General features: G+C 41.3%; 1 protein-coding gene and 1 long non-coding RNA gene across 2 annotated transcripts in view; one reads left to right on the top strand and one right to left on the bottom strand.

Annotated features, from left to right (window-relative positions):
* The window catches only part of ZER1 (zyg-11 related cell cycle regulator), a 63,525-nt gene extending 47,284 nt beyond the window's left edge, over positions 1-16,241 (top strand). The window contains exons 8-13 of the mRNA XM_072431125.1: positions 5,254-5,427; positions 8,654-8,869; positions 9,759-9,800; positions 10,868-10,987; positions 11,084-11,199; positions 13,925-16,241. Of these exons, the coding sequence (XP_072287226.1) occupies positions 5,254-5,427; positions 8,654-8,869; positions 9,759-9,800; positions 10,868-10,987; positions 11,084-11,199; positions 13,925-14,198 (942 nt within the window). The 3' untranslated portion in view covers positions 14,199-16,241. The remainder of the gene's footprint in view (positions 1-5,253; positions 5,428-8,653; positions 8,870-9,758; positions 9,801-10,867; positions 10,988-11,083; positions 11,200-13,924) is intronic.
* The window catches only part of LOC140344162 (uncharacterized), a 72,861-nt gene that overhangs the window by 7,954 nt on the left and 37,952 nt on the right, over positions 1-26,955 (bottom strand). The window lies entirely within an intron of this gene.

The raw sequence follows: 26,955 nt of genomic DNA, 5'->3' as shown, positions 1-26,955 counted from the left end.
AACAGTACCTGAATGTAAAAATAATGTGTATGTGTGGTGGGGGGGGGGGGGGGGAGGTCTGGTACTGAAGATTTAAATTGTAATTTTTGGGAAACTTTTGAAACGGCATTTCTAGTAACAAATGAAAGGTTTTTACTGTTTTCACATCAAATGCCTATGCAAACCCAGATTAGGGAGCTTAGAGTGGGACCCTGCAGGTCCATATACCATTGGATATATGCAAGAAGGTAGGGGGCTCGCCTAAAAGACTAATAATCCAGCAAAAGAAGAGAAAGCAGCAGTGGCCAGTGTATATACCAGGAAGCTCATGCAAGGAGCAAACAAGGGATAACAAGTCTCGTGCTCTTATATTAAGACAATTTGTTTGATTTGGATGTTAGCTTTAAAGAAAAGTAGATATTCTCGAAGCTGTGGATGATCTTGCATATTGATTGTATTTCTTTTCCCTTATCCCAAAAATGAATTTGCCAAATTATATCTAGCCAAGGGGTACACCATTAATCATTGTTACAGATTATACACAAATAGAAGATAAAAGTAAGTAAAAGATTTCAGTCCTATTATTATTATTAACCCCCTAACCGCTAAGCCCGTAATTTCTCGCACTAAATATTTTTGCTCTTTTGGTTAACCCCGTATTTTTTCGCCTACACTAAAATCCCCACTTACCTGGTCCCGCTGTGCTAATCCAGCGTCGGTTCCGTGTTATATTCATGATATCTACTAGAACCCTATTCGGACATATTTCTGTAAGTTACAGGTCTACAATTTAAAAAAAAAAATTTCATGAAAACCTGTGACGCTTTTGGAACAGAAATCTAGAAATCAGTGTAACGCTCAGGTGGTTAATATTATTATTATTATTATTATTAATAAACAGGATTTATATAACACCAACATATTACGCAACACTGTACATTAAATAGGGGACTATCATCTTTTAGCACTTGTAGACTAGTATGGAAATAATTTGACCACTAAGTCTTCTCCAGCTGGCATAGCTTAAGTACTTTGAGCTAAGTGGTAGAACACATCAGCCCTGAACATTAGGAACATGTTTTAGATTTGAATTTTGAAAACATTCATATCCCTTGTCCTTTTTTTGAAAAAAAATCACATTACTCTTTTCCATGTCCTTTTTTTGCAACATTACTTCCTCACATCCTGTGGCTGTAACAGTGGTCATATAGACAAAGTTTTATAGAAGGTCAGGTTGAAAAAAGACATAATTCCCTCAAGTTCACCCAATAGGGTAATAAACATATCCCAGATATAAAACCCTATGGACATAGTTGGTCCAAAGGAAGACAGAAAAGCCCCCAGTACAATTTGCTGCAACGGGAAAAAAATTCCTTCCGGATTCCATGAGGCAATGAGATGTTCCCTGGATTAACGGTTATTGTTATTTTTACTTTAAAGCCTTAATACCTAGTTACATTCTGTGCTTCTAGAAAAACATCCAGCTTTTTCCTAAAGCAATCTATAGTAGTTGCTGAAACTACTTCCTACGGGAGCGTATTCCACATTTTCACAGACCTTACAGTGAAGAATCCTTTCCTTATCCGGAGCTAGCGGTACTCCCGAATGTGACTCGGGGTGGATTTTACTTGCAAAAAGCGGTAATCCCGAGTCACACTTGGGGTCGCTTTCAACTGAAAAAAAACCCACTTACCTTGTTCTGTTGCTGTCCCCCGGCATCCTGCTGGTCCCCGCAGGTCCTGGGGACACGTTTTTCCTCCTCGATTTCCAGCCTCAAAGTGCAGAGACGAAATCTACGCGGTTTCCAGGTGATGTTGGTACATGCGTCGGTGCGGGAGGATCGGCTGGAAATTCAAATAATTTTGTATTGGATTCAATAAAAAATAGCTGTATTTGAGTCCAATACAAAGAAATATTTATATATTAAATATATAAAATTATATATGCTAATATACAGTTGCATTACATGTTAAAATATTTTTTAACAGATTTTTGTGTTTTGTTAAAGTTCATTGTTAAATTTATTAAATATCAGTGAGTGTCTAAAAATTATAGCCTACAATGAAAAATACATTTCCATGCAAAAAATTGTACCACTTGTTGCATTCTTGAATTTTTTGAAATTTTGAGGGAATTGGACTGCTAGGGGTTTTAAACTTCTTTTCCTCCAGATGCAAAGAGTGCCCTCTTGTTCTTTGTAATGATCTCAATGTGAATAATTGGGAAGAGAGTTCTCTATATGGACCATTTATATATTTATACTGGGTGATCATATCCCCTTTAAACGTCCCTTCTGAAGGGAGAATAGATCTGGCTCAGCTAATCTCTCCTCATAGCAGAGCTCCTCCATTCGTTTTTATTAGTTTAGTTGCCCTACTCTGCACTCTTTCCAATTTTACAATGTCCTTTTTGTGAACTGGTTCCCAAAACTGGACTACATCTCCATCTCTGCAGTCTATTCCTCTTTTTATACAAGAAAGTACTTTGCTACCTTTTGATATTGCAGCTTGGCATTGCATGCTGTTATTAAGTCTATGATCTACCAGAACCCCCGGACCCATTTCCATTCCTGATTTCCCCCAGACAGTATGAAGCATGCATGTTGTTGGCCCCCAAGTGCAAAATCCAAGTACACTATATCAACTACTATTCCACTGTCTACCTGTTTACTTACTTCCTCATAAAAAGAGTAAATTTGTTTGACAATTTTGGTCTTTCTTAAAGCCATGCTGACTATCACTTATAATATTATTTATAGCAGAAAATCCTCTATGTGGTTCTTTATCAAACTCTCTAGGACCTTTCCAACTATAGATGTTAAACTAACCGGTCTGTAGTTACCTGATAATGACTTTGCTCCCTTTTTGAAGATCGGGACCACATTGGCCTTGCTCCAATCCATTAGTACCATGCCAGTGATTAAGGAGTCTCTAGAAATAATGGCTTTGAAATACCTGATCTCAGCCCTTTGAGGACACGTGGATGTAATCCATCAGGTCCTGGTGCTTTGTCAACCTTAAACTTGCCAAACTGTTTCTCAATCATATAAATTTTGAGCCATTGTGAACCGGCAGTGACATTGCAATTATGAATTTGGACTTGAGCTTTGCCATTTTCCTTTGTGTACACAGGGCTAAAGTGTTTGGTAAATCCACCTTTTCTTTATCCCCAGTTACCAACCCAGAGATATCCTTTAACCCTCCTGGCAGTATGATTAAAGATGATTTTTAAATGCAAAAGTGGTACATTTAAAAATCCTCCTAATTTTAAACTTCAGACCTACCTGCCTGCACAGTCCCGCCCTCCAGGCACGCACTCACGTGTACATGCCTGGCCGGCATCTGCTTCCCCTAGCCTCACATCCCCAACGTTCAGACGCTGAGGACACAGATTCCGGCCCGGCATCGCCAGTTTGCACAAGGCATGGTCGGGATCCACAGGAGAAGGAGACACCGACATCGCTGGAGGGCACGGCAGGCACCACTGGAGGATGCCGCTGAATCTGGGAACAAGGTAGTAGTTTTACCCTCCCTGGAAATTCCACGGAGTGTGGCTCGGGATTACTGATTTTTGCATAGAAAATCCACCCGAGCCACACTCGGGAACACCGCCAGGCAGGTTAAGGGGCCTATGTGCTCAGATCTGATCTTTTTGCTATTAATATATTTTTTAAAAATTGGTGGATTTGCCTTACTTTCCTTTGCAATCTGTCTTTCATTTTGAAGTTTTCCACATTTTATCTCCTTTTCACATAGTTTGTTATATTCTTTTTAATTTTCAAACGATAAAGGCGGGCGAACCTTCGTTTTAGTCATTGGAATATATTTTTCAGTGTGCTTGTGTAGAACAGGCTTGAAACATTCCCATTTCTGTTCAGTGTTCTTTGAGGTCAATATTGTCTCTCAGTCCAAGTCACAGAGCGCTGCACTTAGTAATGCAAAATTTACTTAAAATTAAATGTTTTTCCTTCCTGTTTACAACTAAAATAAAATGAAATTATAATATGGTCATTGCTACCCAGATTCTCTTTTATATGCACATTGGTTATAAGTTCTGCATTGTTAGAAAGAACTAGGCCCAGCAGAGTATAATTTCTAGTTGGGGCTTCTATAAACTGTACCATGAAATTATCTTGTAATAAATTCATAAATTTCCTCCCTTTTGCTGTTCCTGTAGTGCCATTACTCCAGTCAACGTCTCGGTAGTTGAAATCTCCCATGATTTAAAACTTTTCCAGTTTTTGCTGCTTTTTCTATCTGTGCTAGTAGTTGATTCTCTATTTCTTCCTTAGCACTGGGGGGCCTATAGCAGACTTCAATAATTAATTGTGTGTTATTCAACCCCACATTCAACTCCACCCATAATGCCTTAACCTCATCACTTGCTCCATCAACAATTTCTTCTCTCACATTCACTTTCAGATCACTTCTCACATACAGACAGACACTACCACCCTTTCGTTTGACTTTACGAAAGAGTAAAGAGTAAAGTCCACTGGCTCTTAAAGGATAAGCAAGATCTGGTGTTCTGTTGCTTATCCTTTAAAAAGACAGTGGACTTCACTAATTTACAGCATCATACTAATCTTCATTTGGATATTCACTATATCCTGATATACCCTGTGATCCATGTCATAGTGATCTGTATACGAAAAATCTGGCCAAATAGCTGGTCATCCTAAATATTATATACCCTGAATAAATGGATTGAAAACATTTTTGAAACACCACAGCCAGAATATGTAACATGAGTAATAATTCTTCCTTTGCTTCTCTTATAATACAGAGCACCTTCAGCCATGACTCCACAAAAATTCTTTAAATACCAATACCGGTCATTTAAAATACCACAAAACTCATATACAGTATTGTACCCCTGAAGAAGCCAAATGGACGAACGTTGGGAAACACGTTGGGATGTATACGATAAATACGGTCAATATCCCAGCTCCGTGAAGAATAACAGAACTGGGGATATGATTTATCTTGATGTATTGAATAATTATCTATGAATCTGAAGCATTATCAATACATAATTAACTTTTTACAACTTTGAGCCTCACATTTCTTTCTTTTATCTCTAAAACACTTTATAACCTAGGAATGTACCTAACTGACATGGGCCTGTGGTAAATGTTCATGATGCATGGAAGAAGATGCAGACATAATAGGTTTTATTTGCAAAGTTGGTTTCTGTCCTTGGGTTTACACTTTATAAATAGTTATTCTTTACCCATATTAGTTCTATTATCTCTTTATTTTCTTGTCTTTTCAGCTGGTAATTGCTGCCCTGAAGTGTCACAAGTATGATAAAACTATTCAGGTCACAGGAAGTGCCGCCTTATTCTACCTTACAAACTCCGATTACCGCAGTGAACAGAGTGTCCAGCTCCGGAGGCAGGTCATCCAGGTAGTGCTAAATGGCATGGAATCCTACCAGGAAGTCACGGTGAGGCACTGATATTGTTCTTCATTTGTTTTACTTTAATCAGACTGACTGAAGAAAAGGGTGACAGAAATGTGGCCAGTGACGTTAATAATTCAGCTGCTGTATTTCCAAAGCATGCATGTACTGTTGACTGGCAGAATGGAAGGATGTCTGTGTTCTATAAAAACCAATTACATTCCTGTTCTAAAATCACTCAAATACCATTATTACGGAGTTATTGCATATGCATAACAGTGTTCTCCCCAGAAATGTTTTCAGCTGGGTGGTAGGAAGCTGTAGCCGGGTGGTAAAAAAGGGGGTGTGGCAAAACACGGCAAACTTAGTGCTCCCAGTTGTTTATGCCATGGGTATCCAGTAACCTCTTATTGTTTCAGTGTTCTACCTTCTCCCAGTTATTTGTTACAACTTTGTAATGCCTGCCTCGTTAGTTTATCCAATTTTTCTATTCTATGTATTTTGCCACAACTGTCCTATGCCGTGTATTGTGGCCCCTAGGATTGGTAACAGGCGGTAAGTGCTGGGCTTTTCCAGAGCTAGAAGTATTTTAAACAGCAGTGGTTCCTGGCATGAGGAATGGACAAATGTAACCTTACTGCTGGTGTGAATTCAGCCTAACTTCAGATGTGCTCCTGTGTCTACATTTAGTTGAAGTGAACTTTTGTGAAAACAATTTTTTTTTTCACTTGATTCTTTTACAAAATTAGCCCAGCAGGCCCACGCTCAGCTTCCATCCTTTCTCTAATGCTCACTTGTACATCCAATGCTGCCTTGCACTGCACATGCACGAGATTGAACACTTTTTTTTTACATTATAAGAAATCCTCTGAAGGTGCTTGCACACACGGAGCAGTGCAGAGCCTCTTGTGATATGTGACACAAATATCCCGGGAGGCTGCGCATTTCCCCTTCGGTCTTTACCGAAATGGAAGTGAAGACTGAAGGGGAGAGGTCCTCTCCACATTTTTCCATTACATAACAGAGAAAGTCACTCTTTAATATAATGTTAAAAATGTGGAGATACTTTAATAGCATCATGCATGTGATATCAGATGGGGACAAGACAGACAGTGATCCCCTCTCATCACTGTCCATATTCTATATAAAAAGAGTCTGTGAAGTTATCCGCAGTGTGTAATGTCATCAGCAGTGCAGTGTGATAGCTATGTGAGTGTAAAAGCTGCTTGTCATATTCTGCAGCCTAACAACTCGCCGTGTTCAAACCTCCAGATCTCCTAAACTGTTCGTTGTATTAACTTGAAATTTTTAAGGAACACGTGGAGGCATTGGAAACTGAAACTGTAGATGCAAGTGGGGGACACTTGTGGCTAAACCTTTTTAAAATGTAATTAGTATGGCATTATGAGAACATAAATCTCCACCTAGCAAAATTTGCTGCCTGCTATGTTACACATATCTGTCTGCATCTCTACCTCAAACCCCAATTTCTACAGAATTAAGAGGTGCAGGGAAACAAATATATAGATGGAAGTGGAAGACACGTGTGGCGATCATTACAACATTAAAAAAAAAAAAAAACTGTCCATCAAAATGCACTTCCTTGATACACACGATTGAACCTTCCAGTGCCCCAACCTCAATAAAATTTAGTGGGCAGAGTTCGTTTTCTAATGATACCATAGTGATGAAGTTTTAGGGGATGTTAGTCACAGATGTTCCCCACTTGTACCTATGTTTTTGGTTTCTTACACCACCCCATTCCCCAATTGAAGTTGATGATGTGTAACAGGGCAGGGAAGCCATTTTAATGGGCAGAGTGTTTTATGTTCTAATGATGCTGTAGTAATGAGATTGTAAGGGGAGAATGTGCCTGACACTTGCACCTATATTTTCAGTTTGGTACCCCCACGCTCAGAGAAATTGGTGTACAAAGAGGAGAAGCAGACTGTAGTTTGATAGGTATAGATTTGTGACAGGTAGATATATATTTAGGGGCCCCACCCAATGCTCCTTGCTATGTTAAGCTACGTACACACTTCCAATTATTATCGTTGGTAAACGAACGATGAACGATCCTGCACGATATCTGTGAACGATCGTATAGCACCGATCCTGTACATACAGATAACGACACGATCGTTCGTAGATATTGTACACACAATAGATGCGATCGTTTGAACGATACAGGAAGTTACGTGCACCGCAGGAACGTTCGTTCATCATGCATGCTCAGACCATGGACGATCAATGAACGATCGTACACACGAACGATGGTCAACGATCGTCGTCCAATCCGATCCGCCGGTCCGATAGTTCATTTCCAACGACTTTCCTCGTTCGTCGGCGTCGTTGGTTACTTTTTTACGAACGATTTTTGCCCAATCGATCGTTCGTCGTTCGTTCGTCGTTCATTTTGAACGATAAAAATTGGAAGTGTGTACGCAGCTTTAGTGGCCCCGAGGTCCCCAATTTGGACTTTCAATTTAGGACTGCTAGTTGCACTTTCCTCTGAAACAGCAGCCCAAAACTTCAATTTTCATAACTTTTTACATTTGTGATCCCCATATCTTGAAATTCTTTAAAGCTGGGGGGCTGGAATTGTAGTAACTAGTATCTATGAGAGTCCCCTGTACACCCTGAAAATTACAGATCATTGTGACATACATATTAGAAGATATGGAGGTTTGTGTACACAGAGCTGTGAGGATGCAGAATTCACATGCAGAGCTAGAGGTGGATACATTTCACAGGCAGAGCTTGTGCTATGAGATGGGGGCGGGGCTGCCTGTGTCTCCTTCACATGAAGGCTGAACTGTGTGCTCACGTCTCATCGGCAGCAATCCTCTGAATGGATGACACAGAGCACAGATGGCACAGAGCAGCCTCACTGAGATCTGTGCATCCGAGGATCAGAGCTGCCGAGAGCTGGGCGGGGTATTCAAATCAGTCAGGCGGAGCAACCCGCTAAAAACCTCTGGGGAGAACTATGCATACCATGATCAGTGAGATACTTGTACTACTTAACTGTAGAGATTAAACCTTCTGCTTTTCTGGGCTTCTCACTTACCAACATGCAGGAAAGGGGTCAAGTTATCCTAAAGCTGGCCATACCAATACTTTTTTGAGACCTGATTGATGAAGTGCAGCCTACATCTGCTTGTGGATCACAAGCTGCTTTGAATGAATGGGGGAGCAGATTACAGTCAATTTTTTGCATTTCCCCAAGTCTCACCATGATAATGAAAAGTCTGACTTTGTTTTTCTTTAGGTTCAGAGAAACTGTTGTCTTACACTTTGTAACTTTGGCATCCCAGAAGAGTTGGAATTTCAATATCACCGTGTAAATGAACTGTTGCTGAACATCTTGATCCCAACCCGTCAGGATGAGTCCATCCAACGTATTGCTGTGCATTTGTGTAACGCTCTGGTCTGCCAGGTGGATAATGATCACAAGGAGGCAGTGGGAAAGATGGGCTTTGTCATGGTGAGTTTTGATTGGATTTATTTGTAGTGATTGTCAGTTTACCCCTTTTTCTTCAAAAGTAGGGGACAACTATAAATATTTAGCTGATATTATTTATTTAAGATATGCAGAACATGCAAAATAGGTCTGCTTGTTGTAAATATTAATATTAATGTACGTTATACTGTAAAAACTTGCAACTCATTGATAGGACAACCTATTTTCACATTTGCAGCAAGTGCATTGTTTTTATCAGTTAGTATCAGCTCAAATGGTTGGTGAGGGCAATGTGGTTACTACTTCCTCACTACTTCTTATATTTTAGGTACTATATAGAAGCGCAAGATCATCCAGAACTCTCCATTTATGGCCAAATCTAAGGTTATTCTGTAAGGCAAAGCTCCCACACACCTCAATATTTTAGTGCTCAAGAGACAGGAAGGGGGGGGGGTATTTTAAGGCTATTGGAAAGTGTCAGAGTTTGCACGTCAGAATGGTCAATGTTTATTCTGTATCTGTAGAGTTTTGAATTCAGCTGCAAGTTTGCCTTAAGGTGATCATACACCATTATGGAATCTAATTTTGACAGTTACTTTTAGATCTCCCAACAACTACTATTTATTATAAGGGGCTCTTTTACTGGTTTCACAGTGAATGAATTGTTTTTTAGGTTTTGCTAATATTATACAGTTTTAGTAAAGCTAAAATAGATAGTACAGTTGAATTGTATTGTATTGTGTGTGTGTGTGTCTATCATAAGGAATTTATAAGCCCCATGGATTCATGGAAACTTAATTTTTGGAAAAGCCATTCACATAATATCATACTCTATATAACATTCCTTGGTTTATGGGGAGTGAACTAATTTCTTATGTCTGTCAAACTATATTCATGTTTTTTTTCTCCTCAGACTATGCTGAAGTTGATTCAGAAGAAGCTGCAAGACAAAACTGTAAGTTATCATTTTGTGAATTAAAAATTTTTTCCCCTTTTGGTGTGGAAATTAGGAAACTGACATAAAGTTAGTGATATTTACCAACCTTTATACATGGTTCTAGCATAGCATAGGCAAAATAAGGACAGGGTTCATATTGGTCCTTGGATTTAGTACAGCTTGAGTGGTTCTGGGACAGCTTTTGCATACTGGGGCTACGCTCAGGGCTGTCTATTTGAGTTTTTACTCAGATTTAGTAAAGTCTCAATGGTTCTTGGATAGCATTAGTGTAATGTGTTATTTAAAGCGGAACTAAACTAAAATTAAAAAAATCACCCTTACCTTTAATTCCACAGATCTGTTGATCCATCTGGAGGTTTCCTCAATCAGGTCCAGTATCCTTCTCCTTCCTGTGCGCCAGGCTTCACAATTTTTTTTTGGGTCTTCTTCCTTTTTGGTATGTCACCTGATCTTGCACTGTGCAGGCGCAATATCTAGTGACGTTAATCAGGGGGAAAAAAGTGCCAATCTCACTGGCCATGAGATCTTAATTTTTTTCTTCTTCCATTAACCTCCCTGGTGGGTATCTGCTCCCGAGCCTTAGCCTGGAGGCAGGTTGGCAGGACTGGGCAGGACATTTAAAATAATGAGGATTTTTGAATGTACTGCTTTTACATTTAGAAATCCTCCTTATTTATACCACCAGGGAGGTTAAAGAAAAGGCCCAATCTCGGACATGCACAAAAGGAGCAGCTAGTAGCCTCTTGGAATGCGGGACTTTTTTTTTTGTTTTTTAAAAAAGGGTGTTGCAAAAAAAAATATATATATATATATATATATTTATATTTATATTTATATTTATTTTTTGTTTGTTTTTTTTTTGTTTTACTTTACACAAAAGGGTTATCTACCCTTTTATGTGAAGTAAAAGTTTTGACATTGGTTGCACTTTAAGCATTTTTTTTTTAAACCATTTTGTCTCTAGTCAACTAAATAGTACAGTTCAAATACACCTCCAGTCCTGCTAGTGAATTTATGATCTATCAGCTTACATTTATACATCATCTCTTTGCTTCGCCCAACAGTGCGACCAAGTGATGGAATTTTCCTGGAGTGCACTGTGGAACATTACTGATGAGACGCCAGATAACTGCGAGATGTTTCTAAACTACAGTGGCATGAAGCTATTTCTAGACTGCCTGAGGGTAAGTCTGTGTCTTTTATTCTTTCTAGCATCATTATGTTTTCTTTCTTTTTTAAGATAGCCTTAAAATGTGAAATAATAAATTTTTCATTGGCAGGAATTTCCAGAGAAGCAGGAACTTCATCGCAACATGCTAGGGCTTCTGGGGAATGTAGCAGAGGTGCGTGAACTGCGACCACAGCTGATGACCTCACAATTCATCACTGTTTTCAGGTAATTGTGAGGACTTGGATAATTTGGGGGCACATCTTTAAAAATGTTTTAAAGAGAAGTGCCATTGTAAAGTTAAAGTTATTTTTACCATACCTCTTTCTGTCTAATCTGAATGTACCTGTGGTAAGCTGTTCTTTGCTCTGTCTTTCATGTCACAGCTATTCCTGAATTGCAGCTGTGAAAACTGATCACAGCTAGAGAAAATAGTTTCAGGCATTGTAAAAAGGAGAGATGATGTCACAGAATCCAGACAGACCAAGTAAAAATAGACTTTACTTTCCAGAGCAAATCGATTTCCAGTTTTTCCAAACTGCTTGTGATGTTGGGGATATCAGGAATTCCTGATCTTCCATTAAATGTAAAGGTCTTCGTTTGAAAATATACCAGACCAGGGTCACAAAGTTCTCCTTATCAGATATTTCTGTATCTGACAACCAGCATCATTCCAGACCCTCTAGTTTACAACACCCATTGTAAAAGTTGGAGTTTTGTGTCTCCACGAGTCAAAAAACACAGATAATGCTAGTAGAGTATTAAAAAACCATTTATTATTATCTGTATATTTCCACTATATAATTCTGTATAAAGTAGTAGTTGGCCGATTTGTAGCCAGATCATTATAGTGAGCATTTTGAGACCAAGAACTAGTCTAGGCTTCAGGAAAGCCTGGAAACCATATTTAGCATGTGAACCATAAGTCCCAGACATGCCTAGGTTGGTCTGTGAACTCCATATTTTGTGGTAATTAATAATCTAGGGGTTGGCAGTTCATAAAATCTATACTTATAAAATTACTAATCATGGCTAATACATGGGCATTTTGAAAGTGTCCACAAGCATCGTAACCCATGTGGACACAGTCCCTCAGACAGCCCCCACTCTGCTGTCATTGGATTGTCTTAGTAGTCCCACCTCTGTGGTTGGCATAGAAAAAGCCATGTACACACATGCAATAATTATCGTTGGAAACAAACGACTAACGACTGATCGTCTGATAATTGTTAACAAAAAAAGTGCACAACGATTGGCCAACGAAGTCATGAACGAGGATTGTCGCTGGAAACGAACAACTGTCCCGGCGGATCTGATTGGGCCACGATTGTTGATCTATTGTGTGTACGGGCGTTCAGTGATCGTGGATGGTTCTGCAGTACACTTTCTCCTTTACATATCACTTCCTGCATTGTTCAAACAATCATACCTAGTGTGTGGATTATATTTGAACGATCAAAATAATTGTGTATAATCGTTGATCTGTCGATAGTCGTTCGCTTTCTAACGACAAATATTGTACGTGTGTACCTAGCCTTAGTCTAGCAGAGGGAGCTCTCACTGATATCTACCATCTTGTTGCTAAGGACAACGGCACTGGCACATTGTGCACTGCAGGTAATCCCAGTGACTCTGACTAATAACTTGGACTTCACACAGCAATCTGGACCAAGGCAAACCAACTCTACTTAAGTATAATTTCACAGTTTTCCCTTTTATTTTATGCTGTTCCTATTTGTTGTTATAGAGTTCTGCTATTGTTCTTTGATCTTTATTTTTCTGTATTTGTTTATGCACATTTTTTGTATGTTTTTACTTGTTAAACACAAAAAAAAGTGTATGCTAAATCTCTGAAAGCTTCAAGTAGAAATATTGTAACTTGCTAACACAAAAACGCTGCTATAAACATTGTGATTGCTGAGACATCCCTGTCTGGAGTGGCTACAGGGTGACACAGTCATTGGTAAAGTAGCAGAATCATAACTGCGGTTGTCAAGGTAACAATGCGTGCTTCTGTCTAAGCACCTGGTGGCTGTCTACCTATGATGGTGTGTTTGGCAAGGGGAAACAGAGTGGTTAACCCTGTGACAGCCCTTCTCAGACTGCTTGTGCGTGGACTGTTGCTGAGTGTGCTGGAAAGTCTATGCGCAGGGGTGCGAGCTGAGATGGCATTCGTCACACTGCTATCCAGAGAATGCTGGAGTTGTGACATGAATGAGGGAGCAATAAATAGTTGCCGATAGCTATGTGCACAGATACAGTTTGAAGGCATAGCCAAAGAAATGATTTGGATAACTAATTTCCAAGATTCATAAAGTTATGTAAGGCAGATGTTGTGAAGGAGAGTAAAAAATGTAAAACTCATAAACTGTTAACATTATGCACACTCCTGTATATTTAGGTATTTCATCTCAGTGGAAAGAAAGGTTTCTTATTCTGCTTGTTAACACGCTTTCAATCAGCCCCCACTCACTCCCCTATATGAGGACAACATAAACTAGAAAGGACTACAGGCATGCAACTTTTTACTCTTCAAAACATAAAGGGGGTTTCTGTAGTACTCTGGGAGCTGTAACTAATAACAGTCAGCACAGGCAGAGGGACAGCACCAGGCATTACCAGATTTTTAGCAAAATCAGCAGGTATTTATTTGCAATTTCCAAATAGATATGACACAATTGCTTTGGTGGCTGAGAAGGAGTGGGAATGTCATTGTTCAGATTTTTGTGTCATTTAAACCACCTAAAAGTGAATTCTGCACTGGGTTTTTAGGCCTGCAAACCTGCTTTGCCTATTATAAGGGGTCATAGTGTTTCTCATTACTTAGGCAAATAATGAAAGCTGCATATTGATAGGTTCCTGTGGCCAGATCACATTTTTTGTTTCCTGTTCTTGTAAAACAGCCTTGGTTGGCAAAATTTTACACTCATTTGTGTCCTTCTACTTCTACCAGCAACCTTCTGGACAGCAAAGCAGATGGGATTGAAGTGTCGTATAATGCCTGTGGGGTTCTGTCACACATCATGTTTGATGGCCCAGAAGCCTGGTTCATTTTGGAGCCATCGAGGCATGAAGTGGAAGAGCGGATGTGGAAAGCAATCCAGAGCTGGGATATAAGCTCCAGAAGAAATATTAATTACCGGTCAGAAGATACCTTGGTTCATTTACTCCCTTCTATGACGCTTTCAGAACTTGTACTGAACACGACTCCTCTTCCTGCTAGATAATGAACTCCTCAAAAGACAAGAACTGAAACAAGAATTGTCTGTGTATGAATACTTTAAAATCAAATTTCAGTTTACTCAACCCTCTGCAAGTTTGAACCTGAGTAGTGTTGGAGACTACAGACATTTCTTATTTCATGTGCTTGTGTGTATTTATAAAATGATAGTTGTAACAAATCTAAGAGGTAGGGAGTAGGCAAAATGATTCAGGAAGTTGTACTGCTATCCTGGCTCCTCTTTTAGTGCAATAGAGGTATCTACTTTTCTCTATAAAACCAATACATTTGTTTTCCCAGCGTGGCATTCACTTTTAATAGTTTTTACAGGGCAAGATTTTTATTATTTAATATTATTATTATTATTAGTATTGTCATTATTAATTAAACAGGATTTTTATAGCGCCAACATATTACACAGCGCTGTACATTAAATAGGGGTTGCAAATGACAGGCGAATACAGACAGTGACACAGGAGAGGACCCTGCCCCGTTTCTTCAGGATAGGGAGAATTATGGCATGTTTGAAAGCGGAAGGGTATATAACAGTAGAACGGGAGAGGTTGAATAGTTTGGTTAGGGCAGGAGCCAGGGTGAAGAGCTTACAGAAGAGCTTACAGTCTAGTAGGTGGGGGAATTAACACACAATAAGAGGGGAGATATGTAGTGGTGGGAGGTAGTGGCAGTTTCAAAAGACAAAAAAAGATGGGTAGGCAAGTTTGAAAAAGTGGGTTTTGAGTGCTCTTTCAAATGAGCAGAAAGTAGGAGCAAGCCGAATAGGACGGTGAAGACCATTCCAGAGGGTTGGGTCAGAGCTAGAAGAGTCTTGTTGCCGTGTGTGTGATGAGGTTATGAGTGAGGAAGTCAATAGTAGGTCATTGGAGGAGCAGAGAGAGCGGCCAGGGGGAGTATTTTTTTTACCAGGTCAGAGATGTAAGTGGGACAAGAACTGTGGAGGGATTTGAAGGCAAAGCACAGGAGCTTGAATTTGATTCTAAGGTGAAATGGAAGCCAGTGTAGAGAAATGCAAAGAGATGCAGCAGAAGAGGAGCGGTGGGAAGGATAGATGAGTCTGCCTGCAGCATTCATAATAGATTGTAGAGGAGAGAGTCGGGTTAGTGGAACACCAGAGAGGAGGACGTTACAGTAGTCCAGATGAGGGGTGATAGGGGCATGTACAAGGAGTTTTGTGGTCTCTGAGGACAGGTAGGGGTGGATTTTGGAGATGTTGCGCAGGTGAAAGTGACAGGACCTGGAAGTGTTCTGAATATGGGGGTATATGAAAGGGCAGGATCAAAGGTGAGGCCAAGCCAACGTGCCTGAGGGGAGGGTTGAATAACAGTGTTGTTAAGAGTGGTGTTGATGAGTTGAGTGAATGATGATGAGTTCTGTTTTATCCAGGATGAGTTTCAGAAATCGGTCAGACACCCATGATAAGATGGCTGACAGGCAGCATGAGACCTTATCCAAGACTGAGGGAGACAAGTCAGGGGTAAACAAATAGATTTGAGTGTCATCAGCATACAGATGGTATTGTAAGCCAAAGGAGGATATGAGACTACTGAGGAGGTGTACAGAGAACTGGTCCAAGGACTGACCCTTGGGGAACACCAACAGGGAGGAGAGTGGGAGAGGAGGGATTACCACTGAAAGAAACTTGAAAGGAGCGGTCAGATAGATAGGGAGTAAATCAAGAGAGAGCAGTGTCACTGATACCAATAGGGCGCATGATTTGTATTAGAAGGGGGTGATCAGTGTCAAAAGCGGAGGAAAGATCAAGAAGAAGGAGGAGGGAAAAGGCTCTGATGAGGTCATTGGCTACTTTAGTAAGGGCTTTTTCAGTGTAAAGGGCAGGTTTAAAGCCAGACTGGCGAGGTTTAAGGAGAGAGTTAATGCTCAGGTGAGTCTTTTTGTATACAGGGCGTTCAAGAAGTTTGGAGATATATGGGAGGATGGAGAAAGGAGGGTAGGGAGGGGTCCAGTAAAGGTTTCTTCAGGATAGGGAGAATTATGGCATGTTTGAAAGCGGAAGGGTATATAACAGTAGAACGGGAGAGGTTGAATAGTTTGGTTAGGGCAGGATGTCATTTGCAATCCCTATTTAATGTACAGCGCTGCGTAATATGTTGGCGCTATATAAATCCTGTTTAATAATAATAATAATAATAATAATAATCCACAAGATCTATAAAGGTCGCCTGTGGTATTTGGCATCAAGATATAAGCATCAGATAAGGCACACCGAATCTTCTGGGCTGCTTTCTTCCTTTAGTGCAGTCTGTTCTCATCCCTTTCCCAGGTAAACAATCCACACCTCACGCACATGACCTAAAAGAAAATGTAATTCATCATACCAGGCCACCTTCTTTATTGTTCTTTAGTCCATAGTAGGCGTTTTTGGTGGTGGACAGCAGTTAGTATTGGCACTCCGCATTGTACCTCACTGTGTATGCTGACTGCTTTCCTCATTGCCAGCATTACATGTTTCAGCAGTGTGTGCTACAGTGGCTCTTTGGGATCAGATTCAACCCCCATCACCCTTTCCTCAAGGAGTATCAATGAACTTTGGGCACCAATGAGTCTTTTGCCAGTTCACCAGTTATACTTCCTTGGCCCACTGTGTACTAACCACTGGATACTAAGAACACCCCACAAAGACCTGACATTATGGAGAATAACAATTCAACGATTTGTCAAAGTCACTAAGAACCCTATTCTTGACTGTTCTTAACACATTACCCCCAGGCGGTATTCCTGAATGTGGCTTGGGGTGAATTTTAAGTACCAAAAGCAGTAACCCCGAATCACACTTGGGGTAGCATTTTAAAAAATACTACCTGCTCCCCACGATCCAGCGGCATCCTTTTGCGATGCCCGGACAGATTCTGTGTCACCTGGCATCACATCCCCCGCCTGATTGATGTGATGCGTGAAGCGTCAGTAGGCTGGGAGGCGTGGCCTGGCAGGAAATTTAAAAGCAGATTACATTGTAATCTGCTTTTAACACATTGATCACAGCGATAAAGTTATAAAAAAAATAAATCCAAATAAACAATAAATCCAAAAGTTTATCTATTAGTGCATCCGACAGCTTTGTCCAGTGCCCTGACTTACTGTTTGTCCACTATCAGCCCTGACCTTTGTTTGAACTTTTCTTGACCTTTTCCTCATTTGAAAAAATGTCTCTGACCTAGAACACGTCCCTGACTTCTGACTGGAAATTTGACTTTCGCTTCCGAAAGGCGTCTCTCCAGTGTAAAAAGCTGATTTCGAACAGCTAGAAAACAGCAATATATGATTTAGAATCACTTGTGGAATCAAGCGATAGCGATTCCACAGGATACTTGTCATCAGACAGTAAAAGTAAACACAGCAACGAATATGAGCTTGAGGTCAGTGATGTGCGAACTTGGTGGTCTATCAACCTTGGAAAGGCTCAGGCAGTGCCCCCAAAATTCCAATTTCCTGAAGCACCTGGTATGAAAGTAAATGGTGAATGCGATGACCCCTTGACCTACAATTGTTTCTGACTGATGAGGTTATTGAAAAAATAGTTGCTGAGACAAGTACTTGCCACTCCATTCTTTGGCAGTCATGTCAGTGTACAGATTTACCTTGATATTATATTTACACTTCACAATTTGATGAAACTACTCATCCTGCACCAAAACTCAAGAAAATTCGGGAAGTATCTCAAATGATTCTAAAAAATTTCCAACAGACCTATGTGCCAGAAAGAGACATCAGCATAGATGAAAGCCTAATGACCTACAAGGGGAGGCTCAGCTAGGTGCAATACATTGCATCAAAGAGAGCACAATTTGGCGTAAAATCCCACATGCTGTGCGAATCGTCAACTAGCTACATTTGGAATTCAGTCCTTTACACTGGAAAAGGAACAAAATTTACTCTAAATACAGCAACTATGGAATGGCAACATCTTCTGTTCTCTCACTCATTGAGCGATTGCTAAATCAGGGCTATTGTATCACAACCAACAACTTTTACACTTCTCCTGAACTTTGAGTTTCTTCTGCAACACAAAACAGATGCCTATAGAACCGTTAGGGCTACCCAGCGGATTATGCCATCAATGTTTGCAAGCAAGAAACTGAAGACAGGAGAAATGGTTCCCTGGCAGAAAGGCAAATGATGGCCTGCGATGTGGTGACAAGAAAGATGTGTGTTTGGAGATTGCGCATGCACCAGATCGGGTAGGACACTCATAGAGGAGCTCCCGCTCTGCCCGGCATTTCAGAGAGTGCTATGTACACTCCAGGCTGTTTCCCCAGCATGATGGGTCGTAGACATGCCCCAGCCACACAGCACGCCAGTGAACGCTGCCAATCCAAATCGGTGGATTTCTTCTTCACCAAAACAGACTGGGCCCCTTTTTCCTCACAGGGAGGCTGCAACGCCTTTAAGATGGCGCCATCGGGACACGTGGAGCAGGAGACCAGCAGCGCAGTGAGTAATGATTCCCCACCAGCCTCTCCTGCCATTGACTTAGTCATTGAAAATCGCTCCCAGGCATCCTCCAGTCTACCCCCTTCTCCGGCTCGCTCTCTGGAGAGGGTAGTGGACATTTAGGACTTACTGTCCTCTCTGGCCATGTTTTCACTGCCCCCAGTGGAACTTCCCGATTGGCCAAAAGGGCCTGGCTTCCTAGATGCCCCGTTAGGCAATGCCTCGTCTGTCCAATGGGGCAGATGTCGTCGAAAGCGCCAAAAGGTGTACCGGAACACTTTGGATTGATAACTTTTTAAAACACGTGCATTGGAGGGAGAAAATATTTGGTCTCAGTGTACTTACTGTGTGCTATGTGTGGTGGAATGGGGCCCCTGACTTGGTCGGGCCTTCGCAGTTTCCACCTCAGGGCTCTCATCCTAGTAGTGAGGGGTGACTGGTCATTGGTGATCCCTTAGTTCCTGATTGACTGGTGCCCCGGTACTTCATAGAAATTTGTACATTCTTTCAGGGAGCCGATGGTGCAAACCTACTTCTATCCCAACTGACTTCCTAGTTCTCCTGTTAGTCCCGCCTGCACTTTCCCTTCCACCCCTTTCCCACAAGACTGTGTTTGATTTACAATTGTTGCACTTTAGGTTGTTAACAGGTTAGTTTTGAGTAGAGTGTTCACTAAATGATGGACAAGATCAAAGTTGTCACCTTAAATGTTAAGGGTTTGAACATACCCGAAAAACGCTCCGCTCCATCAGCGGAGCTTCATAGGTACAGGGTATATGTAGCCTTTCTACAGGAGACACAATTTAAACGAGAGAAAATCTCGTGCGCTACCATAGCTGCTCAGGGGTCTCTTAGACTAAAGGGGTGTGTATCTTGCTGGCTCACTCCTTTTCTTGGAGCTTGAAGAAGGTCTTGTGTGATGAGGGGGGACGCTTTCTATTTGTAAAAGCATATCTGAACAACCAATTGGTGACTCTGGCTACTGTGTATGACCCTAATACGGCCCAGACTACCTTTCTAACACATAAACTTGACAAACTAGGGGACTTCCGTGAGGGATTGCTGAATTTTGGTGGCGATTTAAATTTTGCAGCAGATCAGAATGTGGATGTTAAGCATTCTTCTGATAGAGGGAGACCTGGACAAGGACGTATTAAAAGAAGATGCCTCCCACACCACCAATTGGTGGACGTATAAAGGATCTTGCACCCTTCTGTGCAAGATTTTTTAAATTTTTTCAGCGGTCACCAATCGTACTCCCTAATAGATCACTTTTGGTGAAACATTCGGACTTGATTCAAGTGGTAAATTGTGCCATAGTGACTAGAACCCTTTCTGACCATGCACCATTGTTCCTCTAATATTGCCTTGCAGCATGTAGTGGCCAAAACCTGAAACTGGAGGCTTAATGCCTCGTTGTCGGACGATCTGATGAGCAGTAAGATATTTGCCAACTCTCTAAAAGCTCAAAGAGCAAGAACATTTATTCCTTGTGGATAAGAAGGGTCAGAAGGTGCATCTGATATAGCGGCAGAGTTTGGAGACTATTATCAGGCAAATTAGGGTGCAGAAGATGTACAATATATGGCTAGTTCGGGTATACCTAGACTAACCGTTGAGGAATCTGCTTAGAGGGCCCTATAACAGCTCTGGAACCTATGAGTGCTATTAAGAATACCACTTCTGGAAAATCGCCTGGCCCGGAAGGCTTTATTCTGTCCTATTACAAGATATAGGGACCAGCTAGTGCCACATGTCCTGAAAGCTTTTACCTCTCTGGCTTTAGGTGGCATGCTTTCTCCAGAATCCCTTATAGCCCACATCACCATTATCCCCAAAGAAAGGAAGGACACACCTCGGTTTGCCCAAGCTATAGACCTATATCCCTGTTAAATCAGGATCTAAAGTGGTTCACTAAAATTTTGGCATCCAGAATTCAATGAATTACACTGTGGAACATAATTTTTGTTGAGTTAGGTTTTACGCTTGTTTTTTTTACTAATTTTTGGGTGGTGAATCCAGAAATTACCCCATTTTTTTTCTATCACAACCAGTTCTTACGAAACCAGTTCTTTTGTCAAAAAACATACAAATTTTACATATAATGAAATAATAACTTGAATGTACTGTTTATTTAAATTTCTTTTGTTCATACAAAAGATTTATTGTTACTCCATGACTCTATGACAGTAAAACATTTGAAAATTATTCGGGTAAGAGGTTAAGGTAAAAATTTACGCTTATAGCTTTTCCTGGAGTGTTCATTGTTTGGACAATCCCGCTGGATGCTCCAACAATAGTCAGCCATCATATGTACATCCCATCTACCCTGATACCTGCCTTACATGACCTTCAATTCTTGATGGAATCGTTCACCTTGCCCATCACTGACTGCTCTAAGGTTTTCCGGGAAGTTAGATGGCTATGCAAAAAATGCACCTTAGTGCTCATATTGCAACCAAGCATTTTGTAGCTTTCCAAGTATTTCTGGACAATTTCTGTGTAATTACTTGCTTGTGTGTTTCCAAGAAAGTCCTTGACAATGGGCTTTGAGTGATAACCAAACATTCTTTTCGATTCTGACATTGTCCTGATGAAATGTTTATTTTTAATGAGCTGCTGAATCTGTTGACCATAAAACACACTGGCCTTTATTTTATCAAATGACAGGCTAGGAAATGTCGAAATGAGGTACTTGAAACAGTCTCCTTCAGTTCTACATGTCTAGAGACGGGAATTCATCTGAATGAGCCACTGGGCTGTCGTCTCCTGGCTGTCGCCAAACCATAGGTATACCAAATGGCATCTTATAACGTGTTCCCTTTGTCCACATCCGTAAACCCTTGACATGACTGCACACCTTATAAGGGGCCCAAGACTTATCTTGATCACCAAATTTAACTGTGAAATATGCCAAATAGGCTTGCACTACAAATGTGCTGATGTTCGCCCTTTGGTGTCAAGGCGAAATTTATCTATTTCCTAAAGAAACATCACCTGTTAGGTTATTATTACAATCATAAGATAACAGACACAGACATCAGTTCATATAGAGTTGCTGTTCTGATTTATTCAGAAAATATGGTAATATTTACACAAAGTAAAGTAGGTGGTACAGTAAGGTAAATACAATTTTGAAGCGGTAAGTGACTATTCAGGAATCCTTAGTACTGTTGGTTGAATAGCTCACTATTCGATTCGACCGCTATTTGGTCGAATAATGCATAATTATTCGGGTGTTCGAACATCGAATTCGAACGCCATTAAAGTCAATGGGGGAAAACTTTGGGTTGTTATTCGGTTCAGTGGAGAGCTTCTACAGCCTATAAATACATATAAAAAGACATGTCAAGACTCTCCCAGCACTGCACAACACTGTACAAGTAAAAATAAAATAAGGAAGTCTTTTTTCTGTTGCTGGCAGGCAGTTTTGGTCGAATAGCTCATGCCATTTTATGGGTCGGCCAAGGGAACATGCCGGATTTTACACGGTCTCCGAGTACAGAGACAATGAGCCAGAGAGGGACATGAGGGGGTTCCTCTGGTCCCAAAATTAGCCACCAGGTTTCAACGCTCCGTTACAAGCCATACACAGGCTTCAGAGTACAGGCAGAGGTCTCTGAGGGCGGTCTTTCAGTCCAAAAATTAGCCAGCTACACAGCTCTGGTATACGTTACAAGTGACAGGTGGCAGCAGCAGCAGAAGTAGGAGGAGGCGGTGGGCACTGAGACGGAGCGGGGACCGCATTGGTAACTGGCATCCAGAGTTGGGAACTGGGCAGGCGGCATCAGTTACAGCATGAGGAGGAGGCGTTGGGCCCTGAGAAGGAGCAAGGACGGCATTAGAGGTTGAGTCCATCACCCATTTGGACTTGTCGAAGCTGTAGCTATTGGAGACATGAATGGATCAACAAGATTACAATCCATACCCACTATGTAGTGAAACCACATGAAACAGAACGGGCTTGGCAGGATCAGCGGGGAAAGAAGACCCTGTTGAGCCTGAGTCTAGTCTGGCATCTAGAGCTGGGCACTGGGCAGTGAGCAGGCAGAAGCAGTAAAAGCACCAGGAGGAAGCGGTAGGCCCTAAGATATAGTGTGGATGGTTGTGTTACTCCTCCTGCTCTTACTGCTGCCACCTGCCCACTGCCCAATACCCAGCTCTAGATGCTAGAAGCAAGCTCAAACTGCTCGAACTTCCTCCGCTGCCTTTCCTCCTCCTGCCACCAAAGTTACCCGTGCTGCTGCCATCAATTTGAGTGGGACATGTAGCCGAGCATTACCTTTTTCAGGCTCCACCAGCGGTGAGCAGGAGCTCCAACGCAGATCAGCTGCTGTTTATTGCATTGCTAGCAGTCAAGACCAGGCATCATTGCCATCCCCCACAACTTCTACCCCACTGTCCAATCTTTCTGTGGTTAGCATTAGCAGCATCCAACCTTCCATCCCCCAAATGCTGGAGCGCAAGAGGAAATATGGCCCAAATGACCCCAAAACAAAGCTAATCAATACGGCAACTGCACAGCTGATAGCATCAGAGCTCCTCCCTTATCGGCTGGTGGACTCCAATGTGTTCCGTTACGCATTTCTGTGCCGGAACCCACAGTACGTTATGCCTAAGCGACAGTATTTTGCACAAAAATGTGTTCCTGCTTCGCATTGGTTGGTCGAACAAGCATGGACTGGGAAGATATATTTCCTATACAGCTTACTGGGTAACTTTGGTGGCAACAGGGGAAGATACAGCTGCAGCAAGGCCTGCATACCTACCTCCGCCCAGAGCACATCACCATGCAATTTTGTGCTCTTGTGCCTTAAACTATTCTTCCAGGGACACTTTGCAGTGGAGACCCAGCTCCTCCTATTGGGCAGCATTTGTTCACCGCCAGCAAGATCCTGCAGTTTGCTATTTCGGTGCACAATTCCTACGTTGCCACGCAGTCCTGAGGTTGCGAAGCCTGTGTTCCCTCTGCCACATGGGCGCAGCCATTCTAAGTGCCTTGTTGGAGCAGGAGGACATATGGCTAACTCCCAACAGACTTCAGGCCAGGTTGTGTGTGACAACGGGGCCAATCTGCTGGCGGACCCGCGTTGTGGGAAAGTCACACGCGTACCTTGCCTGGCTCACGTCATGAACCTGATAGTACAGTGCTTCCTTAGGAATTACCCAGGCCTCCAGCCGCTGTTGATGGTAAGAAAGTTGTCAGCGCATTTCTGCCGGTCGTACACAGCCAATGCCAGATTGGTGGATTTACAGGGAAATCTGAACCTGCCAGTGCATCGGTTAATTTTTGATGTGGCCACATGTTGGAATTCCACCTTTTACATGCTGCAGCAGTTGGCTGATCAACAGAAAGCTGTGGTGGATTACGTGGCAGAGTCTGTTCGTTTGAGACGTATACCTACACTACCTTTCTTCAGCCCTGCGGAGTGGCTGCAAATGTAGGACTTGTGCACTGTATTGTCACCTTTTGAAGAGGCCACCAGGATGATCAACAGAGATCAGGCCTGTGTCAGTGACACCATCCTCATCATATGTCTGCTGGAACAGATGATGGTGGATCTGGGACACCACACAGAGTGGACGCCTCATCAAGAGACGTTTCAAACATCATCTTGGACATGCGTGCCTACTAGACATAGTTCACCACAAATCCAGGAAGAGGAGGTGGAAGAGGATGAGGTGGACATTGCAGGCATGGCAGAAGGGGAGGAAGGAGCAGAGGAGGATATTGAGGGTACTTGAGCATCCATCCACCCAAACACAGGGCGCCATGTTCAGTGGATGGCAAGACCAGGCGGAGGAGGAGGACGACCCTTTGCTGCTGTTCGACCCACAGGAGTCTGGGTACAGAATTACCTCAACTGTGGGTAGTTTAAGCCACATGACAGCAGCAGGGAACCCAATGGCAGTTCCACCAGCCATGGGAGCCAAACAACTGCTTTAAGCAGCGGTAGAGGTCGGCATGGGTGGCAGAGGTCGTCTAAACCAAACTATGCAGGCTTTTTTTCAGTAGAAGCAAGCTGCCAGTCGTTCAGCAATTGCCAATGACACTGGGCAGCGGTAGTCAGTCATGGTGCAGGAATACCTGAGCTCTGCATGGGACATCTGCAACCTGCAAAGCCAGGACCCACTGGGCTAGTGGGTATCCAAGCTTGAGCAGTGGCCGGAGCTGGCAGAACATGCCATTCAGATCTTTGCCTGCCCAGCCACAAGTGAGTTATCTGAAAGAGCATTCAGTGCAGCTTGGGGCGTAGTGAGTGACAATGGGATTCGCTTCTCAGCAGAAAATGTTGACACTTTTTTTAAAATTAATAAGGCTTGGATCGGCAATGACTTCAACACCCCCTCTGCAGAGTGTACTGATTAGTCGTCCAATGCTGCACGGCCTGCTGACACCCTGATAAGAAGAGCACGTTCACAGCCTTCTGCATCTGCTTCTACTCCTCACCCTAGTGGCCCTCTACCTCTACTCTGTCTCTGAGGTCAATAACTTGCAATGTAGCTGTAGCTGGCTAATTTTTTTTTTTTAACGAGCATCCCCATTAGGGCCCTCTGCCTACTTGGAAGCATATATCACTTGTAATGGAGCTGTGATTCATAATGAAATATTTGTATATTTAGTTGAGAAATACATACATTTTTCTGTCCTTTTGTATAGATAGCAAGTAGTATCAAAATAAATATCTATTTTTTTTACACAAATACAGAAATTTTTCGGTTCATTTTGATCGATTGCAAGTGGAATCAGAATTAAATATCTGTATTATTTTACAGAAATACAGAAAGAGGAGAGCTTTTACAGCCTATAAATACATTTAAAAAGACATGTCAAGACTCCCCCAGCTCTGCACAACACTTTACAAGTAAAAAAAAAATAGGGAAGCCTTTTGCTGTTGCTGGCAAGGCCATTTTATGTGGCGGCCAAGGTAACATGCCGCATTTTACACGGTCTCCGAGTAGAGGCAAAGAGAGACACGACAGGGTTCCTCTGGTCCAAAAATTAGCCACCAGGTTTCATCATTTACAGCAGGAGGAGGAGGCGGTGGGCTCTGAGACGGATCGTGGACTACATTAGTATCTTGCATCTAGAGTTGGGTACTGGGAAGGCGGGAACAGTAACAGACAGTAGGAGGCGTTGGTCCCTGGTACGTAGCGTGGACCACATTGGAGGTTGAGGCCATAAACTCTATGGACAGCGTAGAAGCTGTAGCTAATTGGGACATTAATGGATTACCGAAAATCACACTTTCTATACCTACTATGTAGTGAAACCACATAAAAGGTAACGGACTTGGTGGAATACGCGGGGAAATACATAAATTTTTTATCATTTGTGGATATCTAGCAAGTGCTATCACAGTTAAATATATGTATTTGTCTCACTTAAATACATACGTTTTTATGGGTTTTAGGATACATATCTAAGTGCTATCAGAATTAAATCTGTATTGTTTGTATAATAATACATACATTTTTATGGCTTTAGGGATATATAGCAGAGTGGGATAAGAACTAAAGATCTGTATTTTCTGTAGAGAAATATCAAAGCTTTTATGGTCTTTTGGATCGATACAGTGCTATCGAAGTGCTATCAGAATTAAATATCTAGATTTTCGAAAGTTGGATCAGAAAGAAATATCTCTATTTTTTGGCGAGAAATACTGAATTTTTTATGGATTTTAGGAAAGATACGAAGTGCTATCAAATTAAAATCTGTATTTTTTTACAGAAATACAGAAATTTTTATGTTTATTTTGATAGATAGGAAGTGGTATCAGAATTAATTCTCTGTATTTTTTTTTTTACAGAAATTAAAAAAATTTAGTTTATTTTGATAGATTGCAAGTGGTATCAGAATTAATTCTCTGTATTTTTTTACAGAAATAAAAAAAAAAATTCAGTTTATTTTGATATCAAGTCGTATCAGAATTAATTCTCTGTATTTTTTTTACAGAAATACAGATTTTTTTTTTTTAAATATAATTTTTATTTTGTTTTTCCAACTAGTACAACAAAAAAAAAAAATAATACAACACAATCTATAAAAAACAAAACAAAAATACAATTCCAGTGTTACTTCACAGCTAGTTTCCATAACATCACAGTCCAAATAAAATACAATACAATAAAACATAAAACAAAGAACATAACATAAAAAGAAAAGTAAATAAACACAAAAACTCTATCTATCTATCTATCTATCTATCTATCTATCTATCTATCTATCTATCTATCTATCTATCTATCTATCTATCCATAGGCCCAAAAATTCTTTACAAACATAAATGATGAAT

The sequence above is a fragment of the Pyxicephalus adspersus genome, chromosome Z (genome assembly GCF_032062135.1).
Source record: "Pyxicephalus adspersus chromosome Z, UCB_Pads_2.0, whole genome shotgun sequence".
NCBI lineage: Eukaryota > Metazoa > Chordata > Amphibia > Anura > Pyxicephalidae > Pyxicephalus > Pyxicephalus adspersus.
The sequence above is the reverse complement of the archived record's forward strand: the minus strand, read 5'-3'. Positions and strand labels throughout refer to the sequence as shown.